Raw genomic sequence first — 26834 nt, forward strand, 5'->3', positions numbered from 1 at the left:
GGGAAGCGCTGGGAAAACAAGCCTGGCTCGTTTTCCATTTTCCAGCCATCATCCTGGGAGCAGGGGATGCTCCATCTCGGGGAAGCCGGTGCAGCCTTTTCCCGTCCTTACGCTGCAGCAGTGGCTTTGGGGCTCAGCCTGGCTCCCTTCCGTATTCAGCTGCCTGGGTTTTATTATAAACACAATTGTTAATTGCCTCTATGTTCACCATCATCTAACATTTTGTTTTCAAGCTCATTTTGCAAACTGACCCTCCTGTTTGTTGGGGTTTTTTTCCCCTTCTCTTGCCTCCTCTGGTTTCCCTTCCCGCTACGGGAGACTGACCCTTCGTTATCGTTGCAGAACTACGGCAGCGGCATGAGACCTCCACCCAACTCCCTAGGTCCCGGCATGCCTGGAATTAACATGTAAGGCAAACCCCGCGCCGGGGACCCTCGTGTGGCCGCCGACTCGGGCTTTGCGGGACCGTGTGGATAAAAACACAACGTTTTCTTTTTTTCCTGTTTAATTTTGACCCCAGGGGGCCGGGAGCCGGCAGACCGTGGCCGAACCCCAGCAGTGCTAACTCAGTGAGTACCCCACGGTCCTTGGAGGAAGAGCGGGGCTGGGCGGGGACCGTCCCACAAACGGGGTGATTCCTCGTTAGCTGAACCCTGCTAACGAGAGGGGGTTCCCCAGCCTCTCGTTTAGGCGCTGCGGGGTCTGGTGGGCCCGGGGACGCCCGTCCTGCCTGGGCTGGGGTCAGCGGGGGGCTCTTGGCTGTGCCCTGCACCCCACCGCTGAACCCGGCTCTCTGCTCTCTGTAGATCCCATACTCTTCTTCATCGCCTGGTACATACGTGGTGAGTCCTCCCGCTCCGTCTGTCCGTCCTGGCGTCGGCGTGCAGAGATGTTGCGGCTCGGGGGGGCTCATGCGGTTTTGGGGGAGACGTGGTGCCGGGGTGGGGGGCCGGGCTGGGTTTGGGGGTGCTTGGTCCAGCTGGGGGGGGAGTTTGAAGGCATGGGGAGGTGGGCGATGCTCGTGTTCGCGTGGCTGAACCCCGCTTCGTCTCTCCGCAGGGCCCGCCCGGCGGCGGGGGTCCTCCAGGGACACCCATCATGCCCAGTCCCGCAGGTACGAGCCCCCCGAGACCCCCCCTCAGCCGGGGCCAGCTCTCCAGCGCTCCTGCCCCTTCCCCTGCCGGGAGACCCCCGTCCCTGGGGAGCACCGGCGAGAACCAATTGACATAGCTTTTGCCTTTCCGGGGAGCGAGCGGCGTGGGCTGCTTGGTGTCGGGTTGGCATCTGGGGGGGGTTCCTGTATCCCCGCGTGGATCCGGACGCTGCGGGGCTCGGGGAGGTGGGGAGTGCTACGCGGCCGGGAATTGCCTCCCCTCGCTTCCCAGCCAGGAGTCGAATTATTTTTCACAGTTGAATTTCTGTGATTAAAAACTTTGCGGATCTTCATTAAATACAAATTAGCCAGAAAATGGTGGTACTTAGGGGGAATTTTAGGTGATAAAATACAAAAGAATGAGTTCAAGTGGCATGAGTTTGTTTTAATTAAGAAATGAATTAATCACCCGACTTACTGGGCTTCACTGTTCCACAGATTCAACAAATTCAAGTGACAACATCTACACAATGATTAATCCAGTACCGCCCGCAGGCAGTCGATCGAATGTAAGTCTGCTTTCTAATAATTTACATATCAGATACCATAACAAATCATAATTAACTTCATCAGTTGAGAGTAAAGCAGTTTAATTGATTTCAGCCATTTGTTACAAAACAGAAATATAAAACAAACCATCAAAAAGCGATTAACTCTTCGGCGACTTTGTTAATTTTTTATGGTCATTAAGAGGGTGGCGGTCCTGCGGCTCCGGCCGAGGTGGGGAGACGCTCTGTTTCCCGGGACTTAAATCTCTTTAAATACTCACGGGAGGGAGCCCTCTGCGCTGCCGTGGGGGTCTGGGGCTGCCTGCACCCATCCGGCCAAATTTTGGCGGTGAACCCAGCGGAGCCCCGAGATGTGCCCAGCAGCATCAGGGGTGGATGCGTCCCGCTCTCATCCCGCTCCGGAGTGGTGGCTGCGGAAGGGATGGTCCCCAGGAGCCCCCGGGGCCGTGGCAGATGATTTCGGGGCTGATTTTGGTCTTGTCGCCTTTTTTCTTCCGCAGTTCCCGATGGGCCCCGGCTCCGACGGCCCGATGGGCGGCATGGGCGGCATGGAGCCCCATCACATGAACGGATCGTTAGGTGAGCGCCCGCGCCGCGGGCTGCGGCTCGGGGACGTCCTCCCCAGGGACGCTGGCAGAGCATCCCAGCGCCTGCTCCCGTCCCGGGGCCAGCCCCCAGTTTGGACCGGTGCTCGAAGCAGAGCGTTGTGCTGGAAGGGGGGGTCTGGGGCGGGGGGAGCAGGGCAGGGGGGCGCGGGGCCGTCGCTGCGTGCTCAGTAAGGCTGTTCTCCTTTTGTGTCCCCCGCCGCGCAGGGTCAGGAGACATAGATGGACTTCCAAAAGTAAGTGAGCCGCAGAGCGGGTGCGTGGGCCCCCCTTAGCCCAGTGCTGGGGTGCCGGTGTGGCCCCCACGGATGGGGACACGTTGGGGGGATGTGACCGGGGCAGGCAGGGCTGTGTCCTGCCCCCGTGGCGTTTCGGGGGGCGCAGGGACCTGCTCATCGCCTTCCCCCCATCTCCCGCAGAATTCTCCAAACAACATAAGTGGCATTAGCAATCCCCCGGGCACTCCAAGAGACGACGGGGAGCTGGGAGGCAACTTTCTCCATTCCTTCCAAAATGACAATGTGAGTGAGTGCCTCTCTGGGGACGGGGGGACGGTCCCCGGGGTGTCCCGGCTTGGAGCTGGCTGCTCTCGGCGGTGGGTGGCTTTGGGCCTGGGCTGTGCCGAGTCTGAGCTGCTTCAGGGCAGAAAACGGGGGAGGAAGAAATAGGCTGGTGGGTGCCAGCTTGGGTCCTCAGTGGGATGGGGTGTCCCGAGGGAGGGGAGAAGATCCCGCGGGGTGGAGCAGAGAGGATCCCACAGGATGGAAAGAGAGGATCCCACAGGATGGAGGGGAGAGGATCCAGCGGGATGGAGGGGAGAGGATCCCGCAGGATGGAGGGGAGAGGATCCCGTGGGATGAAGGGGGGAGGATCCCGCGGGATGGAGGGGAGAGGATCCTGCAGGATGGCAAGGAGAGGATCCTGCGGGATGGAGCAGAGAGGATCCTGCAGGATGGTGGGGAGAGGATCACGTGGGATGGAGGGGAGAGGATCCCACGAGATGGAGGGGAGAGAATACCGCGGGATGGAGGGGAGAGGATCCCACGGGATGGCGGGGAGAAGATCCTGCAGGATGGCGGGGAGAGGATCCCACGGGATGGTGGGGAGAAGATCCTGCAGGATGGCAGGGAGAGGATCCCACGGGATGGAGGGGAGAGGATCCCACGGGATGGAGGAGAGAGGATCCTGCAGGATGAAGAAGAGCCGGTGTGGATGCAGCCATGGCCTGGCCAAGTCGAGGCGCTGCGCCTGGCCGCAGACGTCCCTCCCCTTCTTCCCCTATTAGCGGCACATACACACATGCGTGTTAATTATTTGTTTTAAATTGCGTCTCACCCCATGCTGTTCTGCTGATTTTCTCCCCGGAAAGGCAAGTCACAGAGCAGATTATGCCCTGATGGATGCCAGTCTCCGGCATATCCTCTCCTCCCGATGCATTCGACCCCATTAGGTTGCTGTGTGGCTGTCATCAGCCTCCTTTCGCGTCCCCCTGCCGTGTCTGGGGGGCCTGGCCTGCCTGGTTTCTCACCCTGGCTCTGTCTCTCTTCCAGTATTCCCCCAGCATGACGATGAGTGTGTGATTTCCCTCCCCCTCCTCCTCTCCAGGATCAAGAGAGTCAGCTGCCGTACGGAGGATCTCAACAAATTATGCAAGAAGAAGAAGAAGAAGAAGCTAGGTGTATGGGCAGGGAGACGCGTGGCGGGGGCCAAAACCCCAGGTTTAGTTTCATGCAATAAAAAGGCTGAACTTTTTATTCCATAAAACATGAAGGACAAAACTTAAAATATTTCAAGACATGACAAGACCCTTCTTTGTGCGGAAGGGTTTATATATGTACATGACACTTCTTTTTGGAAACAAACGGAAGCCTCTAGCACCCAACTCCGATCTCTTTGCTTTGTTCTTTTAAATAAAGACAGAAACCGAACCTGTTGTATGTTTGTGCCGTGCGACACCAGGAAGCTAGTCTAGATATGAAATCTCATGTTGTCTCTGTTGTAGTCATTTTTTTAAATAAACTGGACAGTTTACAATGGTGGTTTTCGTTCAGAAGGCCTGGTTTGTTTTGTTTTGTTTTGTTTTGTTTTGGGTTTTTTTTTTTTCCCCCTTCTATTTTTGGGGTGGGTTTTTTTTGGTTCGTTTGCAGCACAACGCTTCCTCCTCCAGTTAACAGGATCTGCTTTGGGGAAGAGACTCCGCCACCTCGTTACAAACTTGTTAACGCAGGTGACCCCCTCCAGGATCACATCCTCGAATGAATGGTGATCTTGCTCTCTGTGGCTGTGGCATGCACTGTGTTAGTCTGTCCCCCCCTCTCCGAGTACAAGAAGGAATCTCCTGTCCCTCCCTTCCCCAGAGTCCTTCAGCTGGTTCACTGCAAAAATGGATTTTTTAAAATTTTTTTTGTTTTTTAAATCCATCGAAAGAAAGGGTTAATCTGACCTGGGACTTTGAAACCGTGATCTCCAGCTAAGTTTGGGGGTTTTCGGGGGTTTTATTTGCTTTGGGGATATTGGGGGAGGGGAGGTGAATTGTCTTTTCTTTCGAGATGTGCTCTTGTCAGGGTTTCACTTATCTATGGTTTGGAACTGGATGGAGATATTTTTTAAGGAATTCTTGTTGTTAAAATGTAACCTTGCTATTCTGTAGGCTCGCTCTGTAATAAGAAAATAAAAATTAATGGCAAGCATCGAAGGCCCTTCCTTCTGGCGGGAGAGGAAGGGACGAGCCGAGGCGGCGGGTTGGGATCTCTGTACATGACACTACCCTGTAGTTTGGTCTTTGTTTTTCTCCAAGCTCCCATTTCTGCTCCATGTATATCATATTCTGTAAAATATTCTCTCCCTTGGATTTGATCTTTGTGCGGATTATTGAAAGCATTGTATCTTGTTTCAGTGTTTTTTCTTACCTTGTAGTCTGGTTCGAAAATGACCGAGAGGGGAAAAAAAATAATTATTATACATTGTAGTTTGTGTACGATATTTGTTGATAATGTTTTATTAAAGGGATGTCTTTTTTCCGCACCCCTTCATTGAAATGTTTTTGGGGAACATTTGGCTTGTTTTTATTACTCTGACTGCAAAGACATGAGATGGCAAACTTTTTTTTTAGTAATACTTTTTTTTTTTTTTAACGTTTGCCTTCTTTTTCCTAGGCATTTTAATTGTGCTTTACCTGTAGAAAGTCGCTGGGGAGGGAGGGGTGGGTGGGACAGGGGGGGTCTGAGGGTGTCAGAGTTACAGTCAGGTGAATATTTTCCAAGGAATGCAGAGAAATAACCGAACGCGGATTTGGCGCATCGCAGACATACCCGGGGGCTCCCCACGGGGGTCAACTTTTTTCCTTTTCCACTTTCCATCTTGGGGTTCAGGTTCCCCCCCACCCCCCCTTTTTTTTTTTTTTTTGTTCTGACGTGAGAAAATGAAAGGACCGGTTTTAATGTATTTTAAAATGAATAGCTAAATTATTGTCTTCATTGGTATGGGACGGTTTTTTGAATGAAACGGTTCTCCCCCCTTGTCCCCCCCCCCCATGCTGTAATAAATACCAACATAAACATTTGATTTCGGTGCTCTGCAGTTTGTTCCTGGTGTTTGCTGCCAGATCCGGGGCGGGGGGGGGGGATTTTTTTCCGACCCTTCTTTATCGAGGCCCAGGCCCCAGGTCCGGGACGCGGGAGCGGAGGTACTGCAGAGCTGGGGGGTGGCCGGCGTTGGGGGTCTGGCTGAGGCTGGGAGGGTGAACGGGGTCCAGGACCCAGGGGGGCTGGGAGAGGTTTGGCTTAACAATGCTCGCTGGGTTTGTGAGGTTTTTTTTTTTTCCCACGTTTTGAAAATTCAGCTTTTAGCCTAAGAAAAATGGGCGTTCTCGCCCGCAGCAGGCTGAGGATGCGCTGTGCCAGACCCCCGCCCTCCCCACACCCAGCGTGCCTGGCTGCAGGTAGAGGGGGGGGGTTCTAGGGTTAAAAAAGGAGGGATTTTATTTTTTTTATACATTCTGTCCCCCCAGGGTTTCCCTGTTAGAGGCCGGAGGCGCTGGGATGCCGTGGCGATGGAGGATGGCATCCCCTGCTGCAGGTCACAGAGCAGGGATGCGCTGGCAGAGGAGCTGGGTCCTGCTGCCTCCGGTTGCCCGAGTGCTGCCCCACTGCGAGGGGAGGAAGGGAGGGAAGGCATGCATGTGTCACCTTCAAAAATACATAAATATATATATATATATATATATATATACACACACATGCAGGCTTGCAATGGGGTCTGCTGACCCCCCCCCCATACGCTGGAGGGAAGGGATGCCATCCAGAGGGACCTCGACAGGCTGGAGAGGTGGGCCTGCCTGAACCGCATGAAGTTCACCAAGGCCAAGTGCAAGGTCCTGCACGTGGGTCGGGGTAATCCCAAACACAAGTACAGGCTGGGTGGAGAGTGGCTCGAGAGCAGCCCCCAGGAGAAGGACTTGGGGGTACTGGTGGTGAAAAGCTCAACATGAGCCAGCAATGTGCGCTTGCAGCCCAGAAAGCCAACCGTACCCTGGGCTGCATCAAGAGCAGCATGGCCAGCAGGGTGAGGGAGGGGATTCTGCCCCTTTACTCTGCTCTCGTCAGACCCCACCTGGAGTCCTGTGTCCAGCTCTGGAGCCCCCAACACAAGAAGGACGTGGGTGTGTTGGAGCTATTCCAGAGGAGGGCCACGAAGATGATCCGAGGGCTGGAGCACCTCTCCTACGAGGACAGGCTGAGGGAGTTGGGGCTGTTCAGCCTGGAAAAGAGAAGGCTCCGGGGTGACCTTAGAGCAGCCTTCCAGTACCTGAAGGGTCCTACAGGAAGGATGGAGAGAGACTTTTCACAAGGATGTGTAGTGATCGGACAAGGGGGAATGGCTGTAAACTAAAAGAGGGCAGATTTAGATTAGATATTGGGAATAAATTCTTCACCATGAGGGTGGTGAGGCCCTGGCCCAGGTTGCCCAGAGAAGCTGTGGCTGCCCCCTCCCTGGCAGTGTTCAAGGCCAGGCTGGATGGAGCTCTGGGCAGCCTGGGCTGGTGGAAGATGTGCCTGCTCATGGCAGGGGGATTGGAACCAGATGATCTTTAAGGTCCCTTCCAACCCAAACCATTCTATGATTCTATGACTTCTCCTCGGGCAGGGGCTGGCTGCGGTGCAGGGTGGATTGCAGGATCCACCTCAGCTCCAGGCTCTGAAGTAGCTGCTGGAGATGGAGAAACCCGGGCGAGGCTGACCCAGCTCCCCAAGGGGCAGCGTCAGAGGCCGCTGAAGCACTTGGGGAGAGACTGGGGCTTTTTAGGTCTTCAGAGGGGTGGCTGCAAGCAGCGGGTGCCTGACATGCTCCTGGGAGTTGCTGTCCGAGACTTGTTCTCTGCCTTTGACTAGTTCAGGAGAGATACAGCTGGCTGCCATCGCGGAGCTCCTCTCCCTCTTTGAGGGACCGTTCAAGGGTGGGATGCGGGCTTGGGGTGCTGCGAGCCATCCTGGAGCTCTGCCGGTCCTGCGCCACGTCACGGCTGCAATTCCGGGAGCAAGAGCCGCGTGGTCACGGACGCTCATGGAGCAGAAGGGCGAGGGGACGACGCGTTGGATGTCTGCTGGGTTTGGGGAACCTCCCAGAAAAATCAGCCTGCCCGCAGAGCCCATTAACATGTAATTAACGGCGGGGCATGGAGCGGTGCAAACACCTCTGCCTCCAGGTGAACGCCGCAGATGTCCTCGCGCAGGGCCTGCGGCCGTGCCCCCACGCTGGTTTTTGGTCCAGGCAATCACGTCCCTCCGTGCTGTTCACCATTTGGAAACGTGACCTCCGAGGGTAATCAGCTGATGTCGATGAGGACCTCCGGCCCCCCGGCTCCTGCCCACGCTGCCCGGCCAGGCACCGCTCAGCTGGCCGGAGCAACGCGCAGCGCTTCTGCCTGTCGTGTTGTCATTGCGGGGCACAGAGAAACCCTTCCCGTTGGGTCTTAACGGGCTACGGGCTAATTGTACAAACGCCGCCACGAGAAACTGCCAAGTTCCCTCCTCGAAACGTCTCCGGAGCCCAGCCGGAGGGATAATCGTCTCCCCCATCGGCTTTCCTTAAATTAAATGCGGGAGGAGGATCTGAACAATGAGGGCTCCGGCGTGTTCTTGCTGGCACAGCCAGTGCCGCCCGCGGAGTCAGGTCTCGAGGGGAAGGTGGCTCGGGGGAGCCCAGACGGCACAGCTCGCACCGTCGCCAGCGCGGGCCGGGGGCTGCAGAGCTCTCCTGCGGGCAGCCAGCCACCGCCGGGTCTTCGTCTCGGGCTCCAGCCCCCCGTTCTCACGTGTTCTGCTTCCCCGGCTGCCATTCATGAAAAGTTAATGCCTGGCCCTGGGTCCGTGCGGAGGTAATGCCATTCATCTGCTGACGAGCATTTATAATTTATTGATGCCAACTCGGATGTGCCTCTGTGTCCTGCTCTCGGGCCCACCTCCTTCCGCTGGGCCAGTCCCAGCCGGCCATACCGGAGGAACGAGCGAGTGAACTGAACCACGCGCAGCGAGCTCGGGAAGAGCAGCGGGACACCACGCGCGCGTGCCCGGCTGTCCGTGGCGGGGGGCTGCTCTGCAGAGCTTCACAGACCCCACACCTCCACCACGCCTGAGCACTCATCCCAGGAGACGAGCTGGGAGCCCCACTCTGCCCGCCGTGAGTGCCCCTCCGGGACCTCAGAGGAGCTCACCCTGCACAAGGACAAGCTCCTTCTTCCAGCAACACGCGAGCATGGCTTCCCCATCACCACAGGCGAGACCAGCCGCGCCCTGAGGAAACCACGGACGTGGTCTGGGCTTGTGCATGGTCCCCTCATCTCGAGCGGCATCTGACGACTCTTGTAACCTGCTGAAGCTTCATCGCCCTGCTGACTGTGCCATGTCTTGTTGCCCTTTTTCAAAATGGCCTGTTCTGCCCTCATCCATCCCACCCTGTGCTTGTGCTTTGTCTTAGTTTCACTTAGTTTCTCCTCTTCTACTGCCTGTCCTAATCATAGGATCATTAAGGTTGGAAAAGACCTCTCAGATCATCAGGTCCAACCGTCACCCCAACACCGCCACGCCTGCTAAACCACTTCCCGAAGTGCCCCATCCACACATTTTTTGAACCCCTCCAGGGACGGGGACTCCACCGCTGCCCTGGGCAGCCTGGTCCCTAATAAACAGAGATGTCTTTGCTGAGAAGTAAAAGCACATGAAGGGACTTTGGCTTTTTCCCACCGTACACCATCTACACAGATTCCCACATTCATTTCTCCCTGTCCCCTCTTCACCGCAGCCGCTCTCCTACCACCCTTCCCCGGTAAAACCGCTCCGGTTGGGAACGCTGACGCGGTGGTTGGCTGCCCCGCGGGGTTCCCTCCCCAGGACAGGGAACAACCCAAAGCCGGCAGGGCCATGGAACGGCAGCGCTGCGAGGGCTGCTGCCTAGCGCTGGGCAGCAGAGTCCGTGTGACACAGCAGAGCCAGCAGCCCCAGAAAGACACACCTACTGCAACAGTCTCCACAGAGCACGGGCGTATGAAATATATTCCTAAATAACCGGGTGCAAATTACAGATCTGAAGAGATTTAAATAGATGAGCTGAATTAGGCATCCCTTGAGCAGGCAGAATTCACATGATTTAGCCCAACGCAACGCTGACTAGATTATTTCCCTTTCAAGCATCTTCTCCTCACTGCTGAGGGATTTGTTAATTGAACTTGCAGCCGATGCATCCCAATCTACCGGGTGCAACCGCTGGTCTCGAATCTGACTAGCGAAAGCCCGGTTTCTGAAACCTGTGGAGTGCAGCTGCCTGATGGATGGAGGCTGGAACACACAGCCAGATGGTCAGAGAAGATCACGAAGCACAGACCAGTCTCTGACACAAGACTCCGAAGTGAGATGAATTTCTTGGAAACGCGCTCTTCCACACCTTAAAATAGCGCAGGCTGTCCTGTTCCTTCCCATGTGCTGGAGGGTACCAGCACAGAATGGCAAAACATTCTGCATTTGGCTGGAGCTAATTTAGCCTTCGTTTTACAAAGCCCACACTAATCCCCCCACCTTTAAACGAATACGCTTCCTGCTCAGCTAACTCCGCGTGGCAGGAAGAAATTCTTCCTTTGTGTTTTCAGCAGCAAATGCCAGCTACCAGGCACCACCGTTTCACGCTACATTCTACACCACTTTCCCAAAACGGCTAGGTCTCTTCATCCGGGATTGTGGGGATGAAAGAACGGCGGTTCTATAGATCCAACAAAGCCATCTCACCGATCAAGTGCTTCGGGAACTAAGCGCAGGGGAGCACGACGCATCCCAGAGCAGCCAGGAGTAACGCGAAGCGAAAGCCAGGCAGAATGAAAAAGGCTGACGTCTGCGGCTCCCCCCTCGCAGCTTTGTCAGTCTCCTCCACACACGCTGCCTTCAGAGGTACTCAAAGCAACCTTGGAAAATAGGTTTGAGTCCGGCTCTGTGCAGAGCCCACCGCGAGCAGAACCCGCGCAGAGGAATAATGACTACTTTACGCTCTTTCTAGGCAATGACAGACGAGTGCGGGGGGATGCATTTGATGACTCTCTCTAACCCGAACGCAGAGATGAGCCCCAAAAATGAAAGAGTTTCTTCATGCAGAACTTAGTTTAAAAAAAAATATTTTACTTTCAGTAACTATATAATTTATTTTTGAAAGTAAATTAATCCACCTTTCTTTAATTATATGCTGGTTCTGGCAAAGAGAAGCAGCAGGTACAGTTGGTGAAGTATTTTGATTTGAGCTGAATTTCACACAGCTCCATGCAGATACAGTGCCAGAAACTTCTTGAATGTGTCTGGCTGAAAGCCATATATTCCGACGGGCTTCTGCAGAGAAAAAGACAGGGATGCTCAGTTCGCAGCGAAGCGATGAGCGTCGACAAACAACGGCTTTAAACACGCTTGAATACGACCCCAGGCGCGGCAGCATCCGAGCAGCGCTCTCCCTCCCCGGATTTCTGCGGGGGTACTTCCACCAGCACGCATCCGCCGGCAAAACCCCTGCGCCCACCAGCCCCAGGCACCCTCCCAGCACAACCAGGGCTGACAGCACCGGGCTCCGTTTACTCCGCAGCGCAGCTGACAGTTGCACGTAAGCAACTGCTTCATCAGAGCACGAGCCGAGTCCAAACAAGCGTACTGTGAGATGGCAGACTGCGGGCGGGGATGGCTTGCTGCAGGAGTTCAGACCGTGCTCGGCGTGCGGCTCGCGCGCCGTGCGGCACATCAGCACTACCGACACTCCCTGTCGGAAACCCCCACCCGACCAAGAGCGAGGCCAGCGCCCGCGTCGGGTCCCTTCAGCTGGTTCAAAACCCGCGCCACAGCTCTACGCCAGCGCTCAAACCTCCAGCGGAGGTGAAAGGCTCGGATTTTCAGGACCTTTTCCCAAGTTTTGCTTACCGTAACAACTCTCTTCTTCACTTCTGGAACATATTGGGCTTTTTCATACAGATTGTGATCAGAGTCAATCCACACTAGATTTTTTACGCCATCATTGGAGACAAGGTCTGTTGTGTTTAGCTGGAACACCATGAACTGGAAGAGCTGGCCATCCGTGCCAATGCTTTGCACCACTATTGGCTGCTCCAAAACCTTGGGATCATTCTAGGAAAGAAGTGAGCGGGGGGAAGAACGTGTAAAAAGCCAGTTACCACAGAAATTGTATGAGTACTTGCTGATTCTGCACCTTCTACTTGGTTTAAGGCCAAGATTTTAATAAATGCATTGTTACCTTGCCCAGAAAATTACTCTAGTCAAACAAGTTCTGAATGTAGATTTTGTCTTTTAATTAGAATTCCTCCTTCAGCCAGCAATGAAGAATCAATTTACACACTGAGCTGTGGGATGGGTTCGGGTTTTACAGCTGAACCCACTCCCTTGTTCCTACCCACTGCCACTCCAGTGCATGTTACATCACGAACACGCTCACTGCCAAGACGTCTTCTTCTGGATTAGCAGAACCGCACCTGAAGGTTAGAGTCAGACGTCTGGACTGGGAAGCTCAGATCTGAAAACTACTGCGACGTGCCACAGCAAGGGAATGTCATCACCCTTCCCCCTAGCTGCAGCCTTAGGGAAGGAACACAGGCCCAGCGAGTCGGCAGCGGTCTGCAATACGCACCCCGTACAGCGCCTTCGCCTTCGCCAGCGCGTTGCCGAAAGCAAACATCAGCATTTTAGCACGAAGCTGTTCTGGTCTGAACCTCTTCGGACGGATGTTGGCCGATTCCAGAAAGAACAGAGTGTGAGGATGAGAGTAAGGGTAACCATCTTTAAAACCTAAATGGCAGACAGCCACGTCAGGAATCACTCAGTTAAGAGACTACACAGCCAGTGTTTTCTCCCCTCTCTTCAGGAACTGTTAATTTGCCAGGATTTGCGCTCTTCTCCAGAGTCCTGCCTAGCCCACGATACACTCCCGGCAGGTTGGAGTACCTGCACTGCACACTCTGTGCCTGGGCCCCCAGCCCCCCGTTCCCATCCACCCCCCACCCACAGCTGTCCCGCAGAAGGCCAAGGACTCCAGGTTCACCTGAACACTTCGTCTGACAGAGAACCGTTATCAATGGCTAGATTTACCCGTGTCGTTGAGCTCTTTGTACACATTCACTTCCTGAAGATCAATCGTAGGAGAGATGGGATAGAAAGTCTCCAGAACATGGTCTTCGGTGGCCAGTATCTCCTCCTTGGAGGCTACTGGTGGTATTGGGGTCATAGAGTTCACAAGTATTCCATTCAGGCCACGGACCTGAAGGAGAATGGATTCTGGGGAGGGAAATCAGGCTACACTCACACACTGCCAAAATAACATAGGGCAAAGACGTACGATTCCTTTCAGACAGCAGCATTCCAGCAAGTCCTTGTTCTGCAGGGCTCATGCTCTGCCCCTGACCTCCAGACTAAACTTACAGCGTACTTCAGCTGTATGTTCTTTTAAAACACCAAAGTTAACTGCTAGTGTTTCTTAACTAAACATACGCATAAAAACAACGGTACAGATTTTGGACACAGGAAAATAAACAGTCAGTCCTAAGACACTGGTTCTCTTCTCCTGCCATCTTGCTGATGTTGTCTAAAGCCCTAAAAATCTCCTCAGGGCAAGTATCCTGCCATCTTCCAAGGCTGCCCATCCTTACAGCACTATTGAAAACTTTGGTTCCAGAAATTGTTTTGTCTTCTCCAAGTCCCCAGCCTTAAAGCTAGCGGCTTTGTTACCCTTCTTATGCTAAGGAAAGCAGCTAAATGCTTCCACCACGGCAGCAACTAACCTCTTTCCCACGTAGCTGCTATCCTGTAGTTTCTGGCCAACATTCTTTTAGTCAGAGAAGGATACTTCACACACATTAACCGACACAAATGTATCAAGTCTTCAAGCAGTACAGGGCTTTAGAAAGAGGAAAAAAAGAATAGTTACATAAAAAATGTGATCATAATGGCGAGCAGATGCTTCTGGGTCATGAATGCTGTAACATTACTGTATGTAAAACATATGATAGCGTAACACTTCCAAACAGCTAACCCAGATTTCAGATTAATATCCCACACACCAGCTCTGTTCCCAGTTGGCAGAGGTAATGCTTACTGTCGCTTATTTAAAAACTGACATTCTGCATCAGCTAGGAGGGGATCTCGCGTTGAAACACAGACCTTGGCCTGAAAGTAGCTCTAAGGCAGAGGGCGTGCTTACATTGGTACTACTGTTGACGTTCAGAACTGGGGCTTTCGGCTGTTGTATTGTTCCTTTTACAAGTCGCCAACCTGATACAAAGGGTCTAACGGCTTTGCAGGTAAAGTGAATCTCTCAACAACGTATGTATGAATTTTATTTGCAGCGTTAGAAACTCTGGTTCTGAAGTTACCTGCTTGACGCCCGGCTTACGCCAAAGCCCAAAGACCGAGGCCTTACCAATAGCGTTCTCTCCTGGGAGCGACTTCCGTCGTGTCCCAGATCCGGGCGCGCCACACCGCGCCCGTCACCCTCTCCTCGAGGTCCTCCAGCTGGCACGCCGGGCTGTCAACGATGCCGCGCACCGCGGCGGGCAGACCCTCCACCAGCTTCGTCTTGGTCAGCCACTGCGCCTGCCGAACCCCTGGGAAGGAGCAAAGGGAGAACAGGCGTTACAGGGCGGGCTGGGTTCTGCGCGGGTGCGAGGGACAGGGCCGCGGGCCCGCACCTTCCAGCATGCGGACGGCCTGGTGGCAGACGAAGCAGCCGCGCTCCCGGTAGAGCGGCATCTCCTCGTAGCGCGGCCCCGGGGAGTGCCACGGGTCGTGCCAGCCGCGGTCCCAGGGCGGGAAGCGCGGCCGGGCCAGGCCCGGTACGAAGTGCTGCCTCCCGGCGTAGGTGATGGTGTCCAGCTCCACCTGCTCCCGCACCGGCCGCCGCTCCGCCGCCCGCGCCAGCTCCTCCGGCGGCGGCCCGCGGGTGGTCCAGGGCGTGCGCGGCAGCGGCCCGCGGGGACGAGGCGGCCCCGGGCGGCTGAGGATGCCGCGGGCGGGGGGGGCGAGGAGGCCGCGGCCCCGCGCCGCCGCCCGCCTCAGCGCCGTCGCCATGCTGCTCCCGCCGCCGCCGCCTCAGGGCCGGCCCGCCGCCATCTTGGCGCGCGCGGCACGGCGGGAGCGCGGCGGGCGGACTCACACCCCTCCCACCCCCCCGTCCTCTCCCCGCGATGACTGACGGCGGCGGCGGCCAATGGCGGGCCGACGCCCCGCGGTAAGGGAGGGTCGGCAAATTGCCTTGGCGGTGGCGGGTGAAGGGCAGGTGTGGTGTTGGTAAGGCGGGAGGCGGGCGGGGAAGGCGCCTCCCTTCTCGTTAGGAGGGGGCAGTTGGGAGACGGGTCCTTGAGGGGTGCGGGTCAGGTCTGTGGAGCCGCTGTGCGGGGCCGGACCCGCTCTGCCCCCGGGGCCTGTCTGCCCCCGGGCCCGCTCTGCCCGAGCCCCCCGCCGCGCTCCGGGACCGCTCGAAACTCGAGAAGCGTGGCCAGCCCCGAGCCTGGGGGCCCGGGCTCCAGCCGCGGCCTGGTCGGCCTCCTCACAGCCCGCGGGGGAGCCCCAGGCTCGCGGTGGGGGCGCGGCACCGCTCGACTCGCGGTTCCCTCCTCTCCCCCCTGAAGTCCCTGAGAGGTCTGCGTGGTGGCTTTGGCGTGAGGAGCGATCGGTTTCCGTAGAGCTCTGTCTGGAGCGAGGGGTTTTTATCCCTTCATGGGTTTGCCCCGTGCTGCTGCCTGTGCTTCTTGCCCTCTCCTGCCTGTCGGCGTTCAAAGCCAGGCTCGGATCTGCTCATAACCACAGTGTTGGTTTGCCTGTGACTTGACCACATTTGCCTCTAGTCCCTTGGCTCTAAAACCCACTGTAGTCTCGCTGCCCTCCCCGTTTTAAAGCAGTCCTCCGGCAGCCCGCGTCTTAGCGGCTGGGGTTCGTTACCCATCCTCGCTGACGGAGCTGTGGATTTTTGAGATGTTTCTGCAATGGGTGACCAGGCTGCTCTTCCTTCAGAAATTGCCACAGCAGAAAGAGCGGGAGTAAGGGTGTGCCTGCTGCTGCGGGAGGTAGCTTGGACTGGGCAGCCAGGCTGGGAAGCGGAGCCTGAGGCCAGGCTGGGGTCTGCAGTGTCTGGCGTTCCCGCACCAGACAATGCAGAGGCAGCCAGCATTTGAAGGAAAACGGAGCGTTGCAGGCACCAGATAGGCTCGCAGGTTTTCGGTTTTCCGAGTCCCCCAAGATACACGTGCAAGATGCTCAAGAGAGATTTCTCAGTGCTTCTCCAAATGTTGCTCGGCTGACGTGCGCGTGCCGCTCTTCATCGTGCTGGTTTTGATGCAGGGCTCATGTTTTGCAGACAATGAGTGGAAATGAGGACGACTGGCTGGCTCTCAAACCTCAGGAACCTTCTCCATCCCAGTGCTGCGGCAGCGGCTGCAAGCCCTGCATCTATGATGTGTACGAGAAGGAGCTTGCACAATGGGAAAGGGCCAAAGCAAAGCAAGACAAAAGCCTCCTCGTGGAAAAGAAGGACCAGGTCAATTTATCTTCATCACATCCTAGAGCCAGCACTTTGATCGCACTTGTTAGCGTGTGGGGTTGTGGGGATGGGCGAGGGATGCAGCAATAGATTAAAGCGGTGTCTTAAGACAAGGCTGTAAACGCAATTCCCCAAACTCTGCCTTCACAGCCGCCCTCCCCCTCGCCCCTCTCTCCATGCTGTAATGTGATTTTCCAAGTGTCGAGTTCGCCCTGGTGTCGCGTTACAGCCCTGGGTCCGCACCTTCCCCTTGCTGGGATACCCCGGGCAGCCGGAGCCAGCCTCTCTGGAAAGGGGGACTAGGCGAAAGGTACAAAGAATCTCAATTCTCTCTGACGCTTTCCTCGGAGGAGCTCCATTTTCCTGACCTTTTCCATCTTTTCCTGTTTTTTAGAACCCTGTTTTGATGATTAAAAAAAAGCTGCATTGTGCGTGGTGGAGTAGTTGTCTTCAGAGCGTAATTTTAAGCCTGTCAGTGCCCTTTTACATAAGATTAACTGTGCTGGGTCAAGCAAAAATGATCAGTGCTGAAGCTGCTAACTGTATTTCCTATTCACAGTGGTCATCAGTCGGTTTCAAAGTTGCCCCCAAAGCAGCGCTCAGCTCTTTTGGCAGTATTATTTCTGTTTGTTCCCAGACATGAGAAAATGATTGCAGTGAGTCATAATAGGATGACCTTGCTGGAAGGTGTAAAAATGTAATTTAAAGGGCGGTGGGGTGGGGGGAATGTAAGATCCCAAAGTGTGTGCCGCAGAACATGATAATGAATCAGCAGAGAGCTGAAATTTGCGCTGGGCCTCAGCATTTAATACACGTTCTTCTGGAGTCCTGAGTATCTCTGGCACTAAATTAGCACACGCGTTTGCTTCCAAAGAAAAATGAAATAATAAAAGACACCATCTAACCAAGTAATTATTTATTGTTGTTCTTGCAGAGCAATAATTCAGAACTGAATCCAGATACATTTACTGCATTCAACATAAGCTCGGTGGAGCAGCTAACAGAGGACACCTACCAGTACAAATTTGAATTACCGGGAAATAGCAGTCTGCGATTGAGTTTAGGACAACATATCGTGTTAAGGTATTGTTCTCTGTGCTAGTTAAACAGTCTGCATTATGTAACCTAATACGTAGGTTTTTGTCAATAGACAAAGGCTTCATACCAGGCAAATCATAATTTCTATACCTCCGCAATGACACAGATGAAAGAACTTGTGAGCTCGCTGGCTCTGCTAATTTTATGGTAAAAGCCGTTCCAAAGCTGTATTTTTCTTCAGCATTATCCTTGCATTGGTGGGTCAGAAAGAACTAGGTGTGATTAAGAAAATCCATTTGCAGAAAGAAAGACTCAAAGAATAGATGTTACAACAGCTGATTTACTCCAGCGTGTTGGATTGAAAACCATGAGCAGCGCTTACCCCAGAGCTCGGTATTTTAGGTCCTGTATCTAGGGGTAACTCCACACCTGGGGTGTTACCCCAGGGGTCCAGGCGTTTCCTGACTGATTTCTAACAAAACAACCCTCCTGTGTAGTTTTTTGCTTGCCAGAAAAGGGCCTCTTGGGAAAAGTTTATGTCTCTCTCAGCCATCTGTGGTGATCATTGCCAGATAGAAGTCAGGTTATGATGCCATTGATCTGTATCTGTTAACGTTGTTTGTACGTTAACAGCTGATGTGTACAGCTGGCTGGCTGCTGACAGCACAGGCTTCTCCCTTCAGCCATCTCTCATAATGCAGCAGAGGAAAAGGTTCGGTCACTTCAATCAATTACCGTAGTCAGTAGTAAAGGGCAGGGTGGATATATTCTATGCAGGGAGAAGAGTTACAGGAAAATACAGTGTATATTGACAAGACCTCAGGTCAAGGCTGTGCCATGGCTTTCATTATTTAATTACCAGATGCTGCTCAAACACAGAAAGGGAAGCGGACCCCAGCCCAAAGGGGACAGCAAACTTAACCATGAAAGCATTTTCTCTCCCCTTTGCTGCTCTTATACATTTGGCTGTTTCTCACAAAACGGCTCCAACATCCTTCTGGGGATGTGTCCAAGAGCTGAATGTGCGGTACAGCTGAGGCCACCACCGGGAAAAGAAAAGGTGCATTTAGCTGTTATGTTCCTCCTGGATTTTTACCTGTGGAAGGGAAAGGTTTTGCATCTGTGCACGGGCTGGGCCGCTGGGAAGAGGACCTGCTGCCTCCCTCGTCTCCCCGCAGAGCTGCCGCAGTGTGGTAATACCAGCCAATGACCCCAGTCACAGTGGGTTCCTCTGTTTCTCTCCTCAGAGGAGTGGTGAACGGTTTGGAGGTCCAGCGAGCCTATACTCCAATTAGCCCAGGGAATGCAGAAGGGTACTTTGAAGTTTTAATGAAAGTAAGTAAGCCTGTACGATATGGATTACAGTCTAAGGTGCCGAGGACTGTGTTTTCTTTAGGAACCAAGCGCGCTGTCAGCAATTCAAGTGAGACTTTCTCAAATCCCTGATGGACTGTTTCTGTGTTGTTTTGAGGCAGTTGTGCTTTGCTGATAAAAATTGTGTTTTTTCCCACAAAACTGAAAGCAGAGGAAGGTGACACCCAAACAAGCTTTGCAGCGTAAGCCTTGGTAAGCACTTGGGAGAGCCTCTCCCTCTCGGGAGCCCTGCACTCCACAGCGCGGAAGGAGGTGCCCATTCTACTTCCCCGATTTCATTTTGCTTTTTCAGTGTCCTTGGAGTTGCACCCAGTTGTCAGCCCAGTTGAACCGCTGACTTTGGGAAGTCCGTGGCCAGCCATTACCCTCCCCGCGGTATTTTACTTTAAGAATGCTCCTCAGAAAAATTTTTCAGTTTGATTAAAATGTAGACGGAGAGTAGGCAGCCGTTCCTGGTTTGCAGGCAGGGCTCTGGAGCTGCCTGCAGTCGGAGATGGTCCCCGTGGCCCACGGGGCAGAGAGGTGGCCCACAGGCACAGGCTGCATCTATTGAGGTGCCTGGGGTGGCAGAGCCCTGTTTTGGATGAGTGTCCCGGCCCATCTGGAGGCCACCACAAAATGCTGGTCGAGGTCAAAAGGATTTTAAAGGAGAACTTGGCTGGAAATTTGTCTGAATAAAGTCTGCAGGGCCCTCATAGATGATTACTTTGTGTGGAGAACATTGAATTGAAGAAAATTTTTCCGATACTGCATTGGTACGTCACTAGCGATTCCTCAGGACAGACACAGGCTTCAGTATAGGTGTGAAATTCAGTGCTGGGCATCCCGGGTGGCTTGCGGAGAATGACCACTTGTCCCCTGCCTGTCTTCCAGGATTTCACTTTTTGGGGGTTTGTTATGCATTATACGTTCGAACACAAACCCTGTTCTTTAGAAAAGTGTACAGCTTCTATAGGACGCCTGTGGGAGGGTCATTTCACCATTCTTGTGGCAATTGGTGTGTGGTACGGGAGAGAAATGCTGCATTTGAGCTGCATTAATAGGATACGTTCAGAGGATGACTGTGAAATTTCATGTATACTTGCTTATTACTCACAGGTTTTGCATTTCAATAATAATAGTAATGATTGTAATGATACCTTTCCTTTATATAGAACCTTTCATCCCAAAGGGAGCTATAGTTATTCTCTGGCAGTGACAAAAGAGGTTGGTAACACCCAGTGTAAAGCAGCCATTTTTATAACTCACTCTGTAGGTTGTGGTATATTTCACACTATTCAGGCAATTTTGGAAAGTACTATATTATTATTATTACTATGCAATCCAAGCACTGTTCAAACCCTTCTGTCTCCTGTTATTATAGCGTTGCATTTGTGATACTACAGTTAAGAGTGAGGGAGTTGCCATTTACAGAGCATAACCCTCTTTTTGAGTGATTTTATAATGTTAGGGTTTCTCTCCGTGTAAAACTGGGTGTAGAAGTTTTCCCCCAGGAGATAATTATTTTTTTCCTTTTATTTAGGAAAAATAATTTTAAACCCACTCAGTCTCTTATCACTTCAATTTTTTGGAAATAATTTTGGTGAAAGTAGGATTGTTTTAGTATCCTTTACCCTGGTCCATTGGGAGTAGGCAGTAAGTGGGGCTGACTTTTCTGCTCTTGCCTTGGGTTTCTGTATATATTTGAAGAAGATCGGTGTGCAGTACTGCTCCTTTGGTGCAACTGGACACTCTTTGCATGAGAGTTAGTACCTGCCCACAGCTCTCTGAACGTAAAATGTTTCTGGCAGTAACTCAGAGCCTGGATGTGTGCAAGTTGTGCATTTACCTTTTGAATGTAACAACTGGCGCTAGTAGTTCTTAAAACTTCAGATACCTTCTTTCAGTGAGGTTGTTAGGAGGGAAGGAGCATCTGTGTTCTTTATTAGCTAACACTGCTTGCAAGCACAAGCGCACGCTCACTCACTCGCTTTTTCTTAGCTTCTTTGTGGTTCACCAGTTTTGCTTGCCTGCAGTGCAGCTTGGTGGCCAGCCAAGGCACTGGGGCGTGGAGCTGGGCTTCCGTCCAACGTGCGTGCAGAAAATACCCCAAAATACGTTGCTTTCACATGGGCTGGAGTCTCCGAAGGCTTATATCACATCTCGTCTCTTGACCTCTGTGCATTGCTCTTCCTCAGGCTTTATCAGTGGCATTGCCTCTGAGCGAGACCAGTTGCCTGCCGCAGCTGGTGGGCTCATCCGCTCTTGCTTTTTGGACCAGCCCTTGTCCTCCAGCCAGATCCCATGGACTGTGGCCGTTCTTCTGTGCACGTTTGTTCTCATTAACCGTAAAGAGGTCATGCGTATAGGACATACGTACACATGTAGCACATAGCAATGAGACTGCTTGGACGAGCCCTCGTTTTCCAGCCTCTCCTTGCCTCTCTGTTTCCAGCAAGCTCTGACCCTTCCTCATCAGTCACGAGCAAGGTTAGCATTCCTGCAGGCAAAATCCTAGATGATAATGTGTGTGCCTGGTAGAAAGTAAGGCAGATTTTGCTAATGTTTTTCTTCCGGGAGGCCCAAATTGACATAGTGTGAAGGTATCCCTTAGCATCCAGATGATCTGTTCTGAAAACAGGAGTTTTATAAATGAGAAACCTGACTTTGGGTGTCTCTAATTGTATCAACACGGCATCTGAGAGGCTGAAATGGAGCAAGAGCTATGCAGTGTTTGTAGAACTATTGGTACCCAGAGGGCGTTTCCAGACCCCGTACCCTGAGGTTTGGAGAACACTTGAAGGCTTGGACTGTGCTTTGCATTCAAGACACTCTTCTCTCTGTGCTTTGTAAGCAAGAACTCTGATAAGCTTTTTCCAGTTTTGGAAATTCAGACTGCATGAGAGTGGGCTGTGTTTACGCTATAGTGAAGCTGGAATGGATCCAATATGATTTAATTTAAATGTCTTTGTTTTGGGTATAACTTTGAGTTATTTTTCAAATAGAATGATCTTTCTTTCTTTTTAAAGGCAGAAAATGGTTTTTTGCCCCCTTCTTGTTTAAATGTAGATAACTTTATAATTGACTTTAAGCCGGGAAACTTTCCAACAGAGTATAATTATTCTTTTCTTTTGTGCAATGTTTTTTATTAGTGCTATGAAGCTGGGCTAATGTCACAATACATAAAAACTTGGAAAAAAGGAGACATGGTATTTTGGCGTGGGCCGTTTGGAGGCTTCCCATATCGACCTAATAAGGTTAGTTCCCTCAGAGACATAGGATGTTTCAGCTGTGGCAGCTAGTTTTGCTTAATACTCTAAAGGGAAGACATCAATTTGATTACTGTTTTCATGATTATTTTAGGGACTTCCTGGGTTACTGTACGGTGCTACAGCATTAGCAGTCAGTTGGAGAAATTATGCCTTATTGAACTGCAGAATATTTAAGAAGGAAGAGGAGACTGGAAAGTATTAGCCAGGCACTCTGTTCATCACTTGCATTAGAAGCTCCTGGTGTTTTTAACAAAAGGAACTCATTTTGCACCAGCAATGAGTACGGATCGGTTTTGGGCTTGTTAGAACCCCATTGCTGTTTTGTGACTGAGCACGAGCGAAGGAGAGGTGTTGATCTTTTTCTCTCTTGGGTATTCCCTGAACTGCAGCAGCTCCAGTGAGGTGTCTCGTCACCCAGCCACTCTGCAAATGTTGATCCCACCTGCTGATACCAGGCTCGCTGCAAAGAAAGGCAGATCCAGTTTCGTGGGAAGGCTTCTCACACATACTAATTTGGTTACTTAATTCTGACCTTTCAAATGAGGAGCAAAATTGAAACACTGGTTATTAAGAGCCCAATGCCTTGGTTTTTCTTCTCCACCCCACCCCCCAAAATAAGGCTGTACAATCCCCAGTGGCCAAACTCCATGCAGAGCAATTGTGTTCTGCTTCCTGAAATATGCTCGTTGCTGTTTTAGGCTACTGTTCCCTTCCAGACAATGATTTGGGACACAACATGGCAGTCATGCCTGGAAGTGGCTGTGTTCATGCAGTTTGCAAGGCACCTGAACAGTCTTTAAAACAACTTTCTGTAGAAGAACTGTTTGTTATTATAACAGAGGTCTCAAATATTAGTTTCATAGAAAAATGAAAATTTTCTTTTATCTCTATTTGCTGCCAGTAGAATAGGATTCAGATTCAGACGGATCAGATCATTCGCAATAAACTGCCCAGTCAAAGCAGAGCACAGGCAGCCTCTGGGCACTAAATAGGGGCTTAAGTCCCAGTTCTGGCATTGATATACTGGCTGGCAGCTGCAGAAAGCACTGGGAACCTTCTGTCCTCCTATGCACAGCACCTTACTGCCTGAAAATCCCTGCTGCGAGTAAAGTGGATCTTCCCCCCTTGCAGGTGGGAAGCTCTGTGTGCTGCTGGTAGCTCTTCGAGAGAAGTGAGGTAATGCACCAGGAAGATACGTGGATCGGGATGGAGAAGAAACCATTTCCTTCAGAGAACAGTCAGGATTGTACTTTGCAGCATCAAAGATAAACACAGGGAGCATTTTCAGTGGGAAAACAACACACAGTGGGTTAGCAAAGTGTGCTGCAGAATTGAAACTGAAATATAAATTAATTGAAATCAAGGCTAACGTTAGGATAAATGGTGGTACCTGGGTAAAATCCAGTTTCATTAGATTTAATATATATACCCTGAAAGTGTATTCTGTAATCCTTTGCAGAAAAATACATTCTGATATTTGAATTTACTAATTCGTGACCTTCTGATATGTTTTCTCTCAAGGCACGCTTTACCAGAGTGGCAGCAGGGAGGAACTGACCATGAGCACATCCGTTTCCAGTCACCACAGCTCACTCAAAATTCTCTGTTTTGTTGTTAGCATGGAGAGCTCCTCATGCTGGCATCTGGTACCGGCCTTGCACCAATGCTTCCCATCCTCCGGTCCATAACAGAGGACGAAGAGGATGAAACCTTTGTAACTCTTGTTGGCTGCTTCCGTACGTTTGACAAAATTTATTTGAAACCTCTTCTCCAGGATCTGGCTCGATACTGGAACATCAGAATATTTTATGTCCTCAGCCAGGTAAATGAATGGATAGGAAGCGAGTTTGTGTGAGGGTTCTGTGTGCTGGATGAGTCTCTACATCCTCTGCTTTTCCATCAGGTGATCTTAATTCTTTCCCAGTCCCTGAGGCTATTTTGTGATCCAGTAGCTGCTGTTCTTGAATCTGCTGCGTGTTCTCACACTGCTACCAGTCTGGAGAATCTCAGGGAAGCAGCCATCGCTGCTTGTCCCTCTTTACCTCCTTGGTAGCTGTTCTGTTGGCGTGGACCCTCTGATTCATAGTCGCTGTTACTCATTCCCTCCCGCTTCAGGTGGTGGTTGCTGCACCTAAACCTTTGTGAGAAGAAAACTTAGACTCTGGGAGACTCACAGCAAATAAACTATTTCTTCTTTTCTAATACCCGTGCCTTAATCTGTCCTTATTTTCCACTCATTGCTCGTGGCTAGAGCTCTCTTGTAGTGTGTTAGCACCAACTTCCCAGCAATTATCTTTCCCAGCTGACCCATTTTTAAACTTCTTAAAGTTGTTTCCCCCTCTGTAAAAGTTATCTTTTTCTGCCAAATCCCTGGGATGAGGGCATACCTCTCAGTGATCTTACATTTTGAGAAGTCTTTTTCATTTCCATTTGGTCCCAAAGTTGCCTGTGTTCTGCATGGATTTGGTAGTTGAAAATTATTTCCCTCAGAAAAGAGGATTCATTGCAGGGAGGATATAGAAAGAATTATTTATGCTAAGGGAATGAATCCCATTTCATTTTTAGTTTCTCAGATGAAACATTTTTTGTATCTCATGGTGGGTCTGCCTCATACATTGCGTTCCACATATGGCCTCAGCAAGGTGAGATTGGGTATAGAGAAAAATACTTGTGATTTAGGCACCTCCTCAGCTACATTATAGGAGCGTAACTGGCAATTGTCTCTGGTGACATAGCTTAAATACCCTTTTCAGGACAGTGCTGTCTCAAGAGTGTGAGGAGGTCTTGAAATTCAATCAGTGAAGGGCAAGAAACCCACCTGACCCCTGTCAGCACTGTCTGCCCCGCATGTACATCTCTCCCTTTCTTCTCTTCTCTTAGCAGGTTTGTTGTGGTCCAGCACTGACTCGTACATCATCCCTTTTAGGATTATATATCTGTCTGTCTCAGTATTTCACTCTGCTGCCTGTCACCACCGCATCTGAGCACCTTCTGGTTCCAATTAACAGCAGCAGGGGAGTCCCCGCTGGATCTAATGCCATGGGATCTGATACTTCTCGTGGGATGATGTGTTTGGAGCAGGGCTGTCTCCTTTCAGTTTTGGTTGAGGGAGATGGGACTGAAAGAGACTTGGGAATGGGAGAGGCAATAGAGAGGAACAGACTTGGGACTTAGGACTTGGGAGTAGAAAAGGCACACTGGGAAGTGGTTCTCAAAGGAGGAGGTTCTGCAGCATTTATTAGTGATGGTTGTGCTCTGATTTTGTTCAGTCCCCTCTGAGTGAGTGGCCAGGTCCTGGGGCAGGGAAGGATTTGGTCTGGGCTTTGGAAGAGGAACGCAGCTCTCGGGAAGGGTCAGTTCTACCCAGACAGAATCACAAGGGTGAAAACCGTCCTGTGCGGTGTTCTGAGGGGAGGAGGGAGTTTCGGCTGTAAGCAGTCGGTTGTCCTTTTTAACGTGGCACACTGCAAACCTTTTGCCTTTTCAGGAAACTTCACTGGAAAAACTTCCTTGGAGCTATCGGGAAAACACACACACCGGTCGTCTCGGTGAAGACTTGATGAAGACGATAGTAAATTCCTGTCGAAGGCGGCCGTTTGTATTAATCTGTGGCTCTTCTGCGTTCAGCGAAGATATGAGTAGATACTTGAAAGCTGCAGGAATTGAAGAAAATTCCTGTTTTGTCTTTTAGCAAGAGGAACCTTAGGCTGAGTATTGGACATCCTTGTTTCTCTGCAGACATTGCTCAAAATGGGTCATCTCAATAGACTGAGTTCCTTGTGCGTGTACTTTCATAGCCCTTTGGATCAAATGTTTGTATCTGGTATGAGTCTCCCTCTTGAGAGTGTTTTAAGGATCGGGTGCCGCTCCAGAGTGACTGCTACGATCACCGACCTCAGGGAGAAGCGTGGTCATGTTAGTGGAAGTCTTCTCAGGCAGTTTGGAGAGACATCTTCTAAGGCTACTAAAAAGCATCCAAGTACACAGCTCTGCTGTAATGTGAAGACCAGTGACTGGCTTTGCAATCCGTGCTAGTCTGCAGTGGTGGTGTGCCCTGTTAGCTGTCCAGAGAAGGGACTTAGTTCTCGAGGAGAAAAAATGGTGGCCAAAGGAACAGCAGAGCACTGGCCGGGCACTCTGGAGTCCACGGCATTCGCTTTGATACTGTCGTTACCTCGCTGGCTGGTGCCAGGCGAGTCACTGAACCTCTCTGTGCCTCGGTTGCCCCATTATACACCAGTCCAGAGAAGAAAGTACCAATCTCCTCTGGAAAGATCCTTTCCAGCCACATACAGCAAAGACTACACATGGGTATGGAATCGTATGTGATGCTCAGTGAGGACTTATGCACGCTGTCCTCCTGCCCTAGCACAGCCTGTATTGCCTACCCTGATCCTTAACCCTTGAAATGCTGCCTGGGGAGAGAAAGAGCGCGTCCTAAAACTCTGCGCGAGAGAGCATCCGGGTGGTAGCTGCTGCCTGTCAGGGAGGATGGTGGTTTGCTTTCCACGTCCCCCAGGTGTTGTATAACAGCCCTGGTTCATTAAATGGGACCTCTTTTCAAATAAAGAGCTGTTTCTTTTTGTCGCAGGACTCTCACGGGTGCCCAAGGGGTGCCCTCAGCCGGCGAGAACACCACCTGAGGAATGAAAGCCTCACAGGGCTTTGCTGGGCCCCCTTTGGGAATCCCGGCTTCGCGATGGCAGCCCTGCGGCTGCCCTGGCACAGCACCCGGCCTGGGCACCCGGGCCCCTTCCTCCTCTCCCAGTCCAAGATGCTGCTGTCTTTCCTCTGAGATATCTGCTGTCTGCTCTCTTACCTTCTTAGACCACTGTGTTTACTA

The 26834-nt window shown here is 51.9% G+C and overlaps 3 protein-coding genes across 8 annotated transcripts in view; 2 read left to right on the forward strand and 1 right to left on the reverse strand.

The window, feature by feature from the left end:
- Window positions 1–3933, forward strand: part of SSBP3 (single stranded DNA binding protein 3) — a 54063-nt gene extending 50130 nt beyond the window's left edge. For all 3 annotated transcript variants that reach the window (XM_075424441.1, XM_075424442.1, XM_075424443.1), the window contains 9 exons: window positions 343–407; window positions 521–569; window positions 807–842; window positions 1060–1114; window positions 1592–1662; window positions 2163–2241; window positions 2475–2503; window positions 2687–2788; window positions 3818–3933. In XM_075424441.1, the coding sequence (XP_075280556.1) occupies window positions 343–407; window positions 521–569; window positions 807–842; window positions 1060–1114; window positions 1592–1662; window positions 2163–2241; window positions 2475–2503; window positions 2687–2788; window positions 3818–3847 (516 nt within the window). In that variant the 3' untranslated portion in view covers window positions 3848–3933. The remainder of the gene's footprint in view (window positions 1–342; window positions 408–520; window positions 570–806; window positions 843–1059; window positions 1115–1591; window positions 1663–2162; window positions 2242–2474; window positions 2504–2686; window positions 2789–3817) is intronic.
- Window positions 3934–10906: 6973 nt separating this feature from the next.
- On the reverse strand, window positions 10907–14875 carry MRPL37 (mitochondrial ribosomal protein L37). The gene is made up of 7 exons (XM_009939770.2): window positions 14482–14875; window positions 14214–14397; window positions 13576–13691; window positions 12887–13072; window positions 12429–12586; window positions 11708–11911; window positions 10907–11131 (listed from the first exon to the last, which is right to left on the reverse strand). The coding sequence occupies exons 1-7, from the start codon at window positions 14858–14860 to the stop codon at window positions 11054–11056; spliced, it is 1305 nt and encodes a 434-aa protein (XP_009938072.2). The 5' UTR covers window positions 14861–14875; the 3' UTR covers window positions 10907–11053.
- Window positions 14876–14968: 93 nt separating this feature from the next.
- On the forward strand, window positions 14969–26834 carry CYB5RL (cytochrome b5 reductase like). 4 transcript variants are annotated; one of them, XM_075424031.1, is made up of 7 exons: window positions 14969–15020; window positions 16146–16325; window positions 17263–17411; window positions 18614–18701; window positions 21872–21976; window positions 23610–23813; window positions 25479–26834. In XM_075424031.1, the coding sequence occupies exons 1-7, from the start codon at window positions 15000–15002 to the stop codon at window positions 25680–25682; spliced, it is 951 nt and encodes a 316-aa protein (XP_075280146.1). In that variant the 5' UTR covers window positions 14969–14999; the 3' UTR covers window positions 25683–26834. The 4 variants fall into 4 exon arrangements, with proteins under 4 accessions (XP_075280146.1, XP_075280149.1, XP_075280148.1 ...); XM_075424034.1 differs by lacking the exon at window positions 25479–26834 and adding an exon at window positions 24107–24158; XM_075424033.1 differs by lacking the exon at window positions 14969–15020 and adding an exon at window positions 15062–15079.

Source organism: Opisthocomus hoazin, chromosome 6 (genome assembly GCF_030867145.1).
Source record: "Opisthocomus hoazin isolate bOpiHoa1 chromosome 6, bOpiHoa1.hap1, whole genome shotgun sequence".
Lineage (NCBI taxonomy): Eukaryota > Metazoa > Chordata > Aves > Opisthocomiformes > Opisthocomidae > Opisthocomus > Opisthocomus hoazin.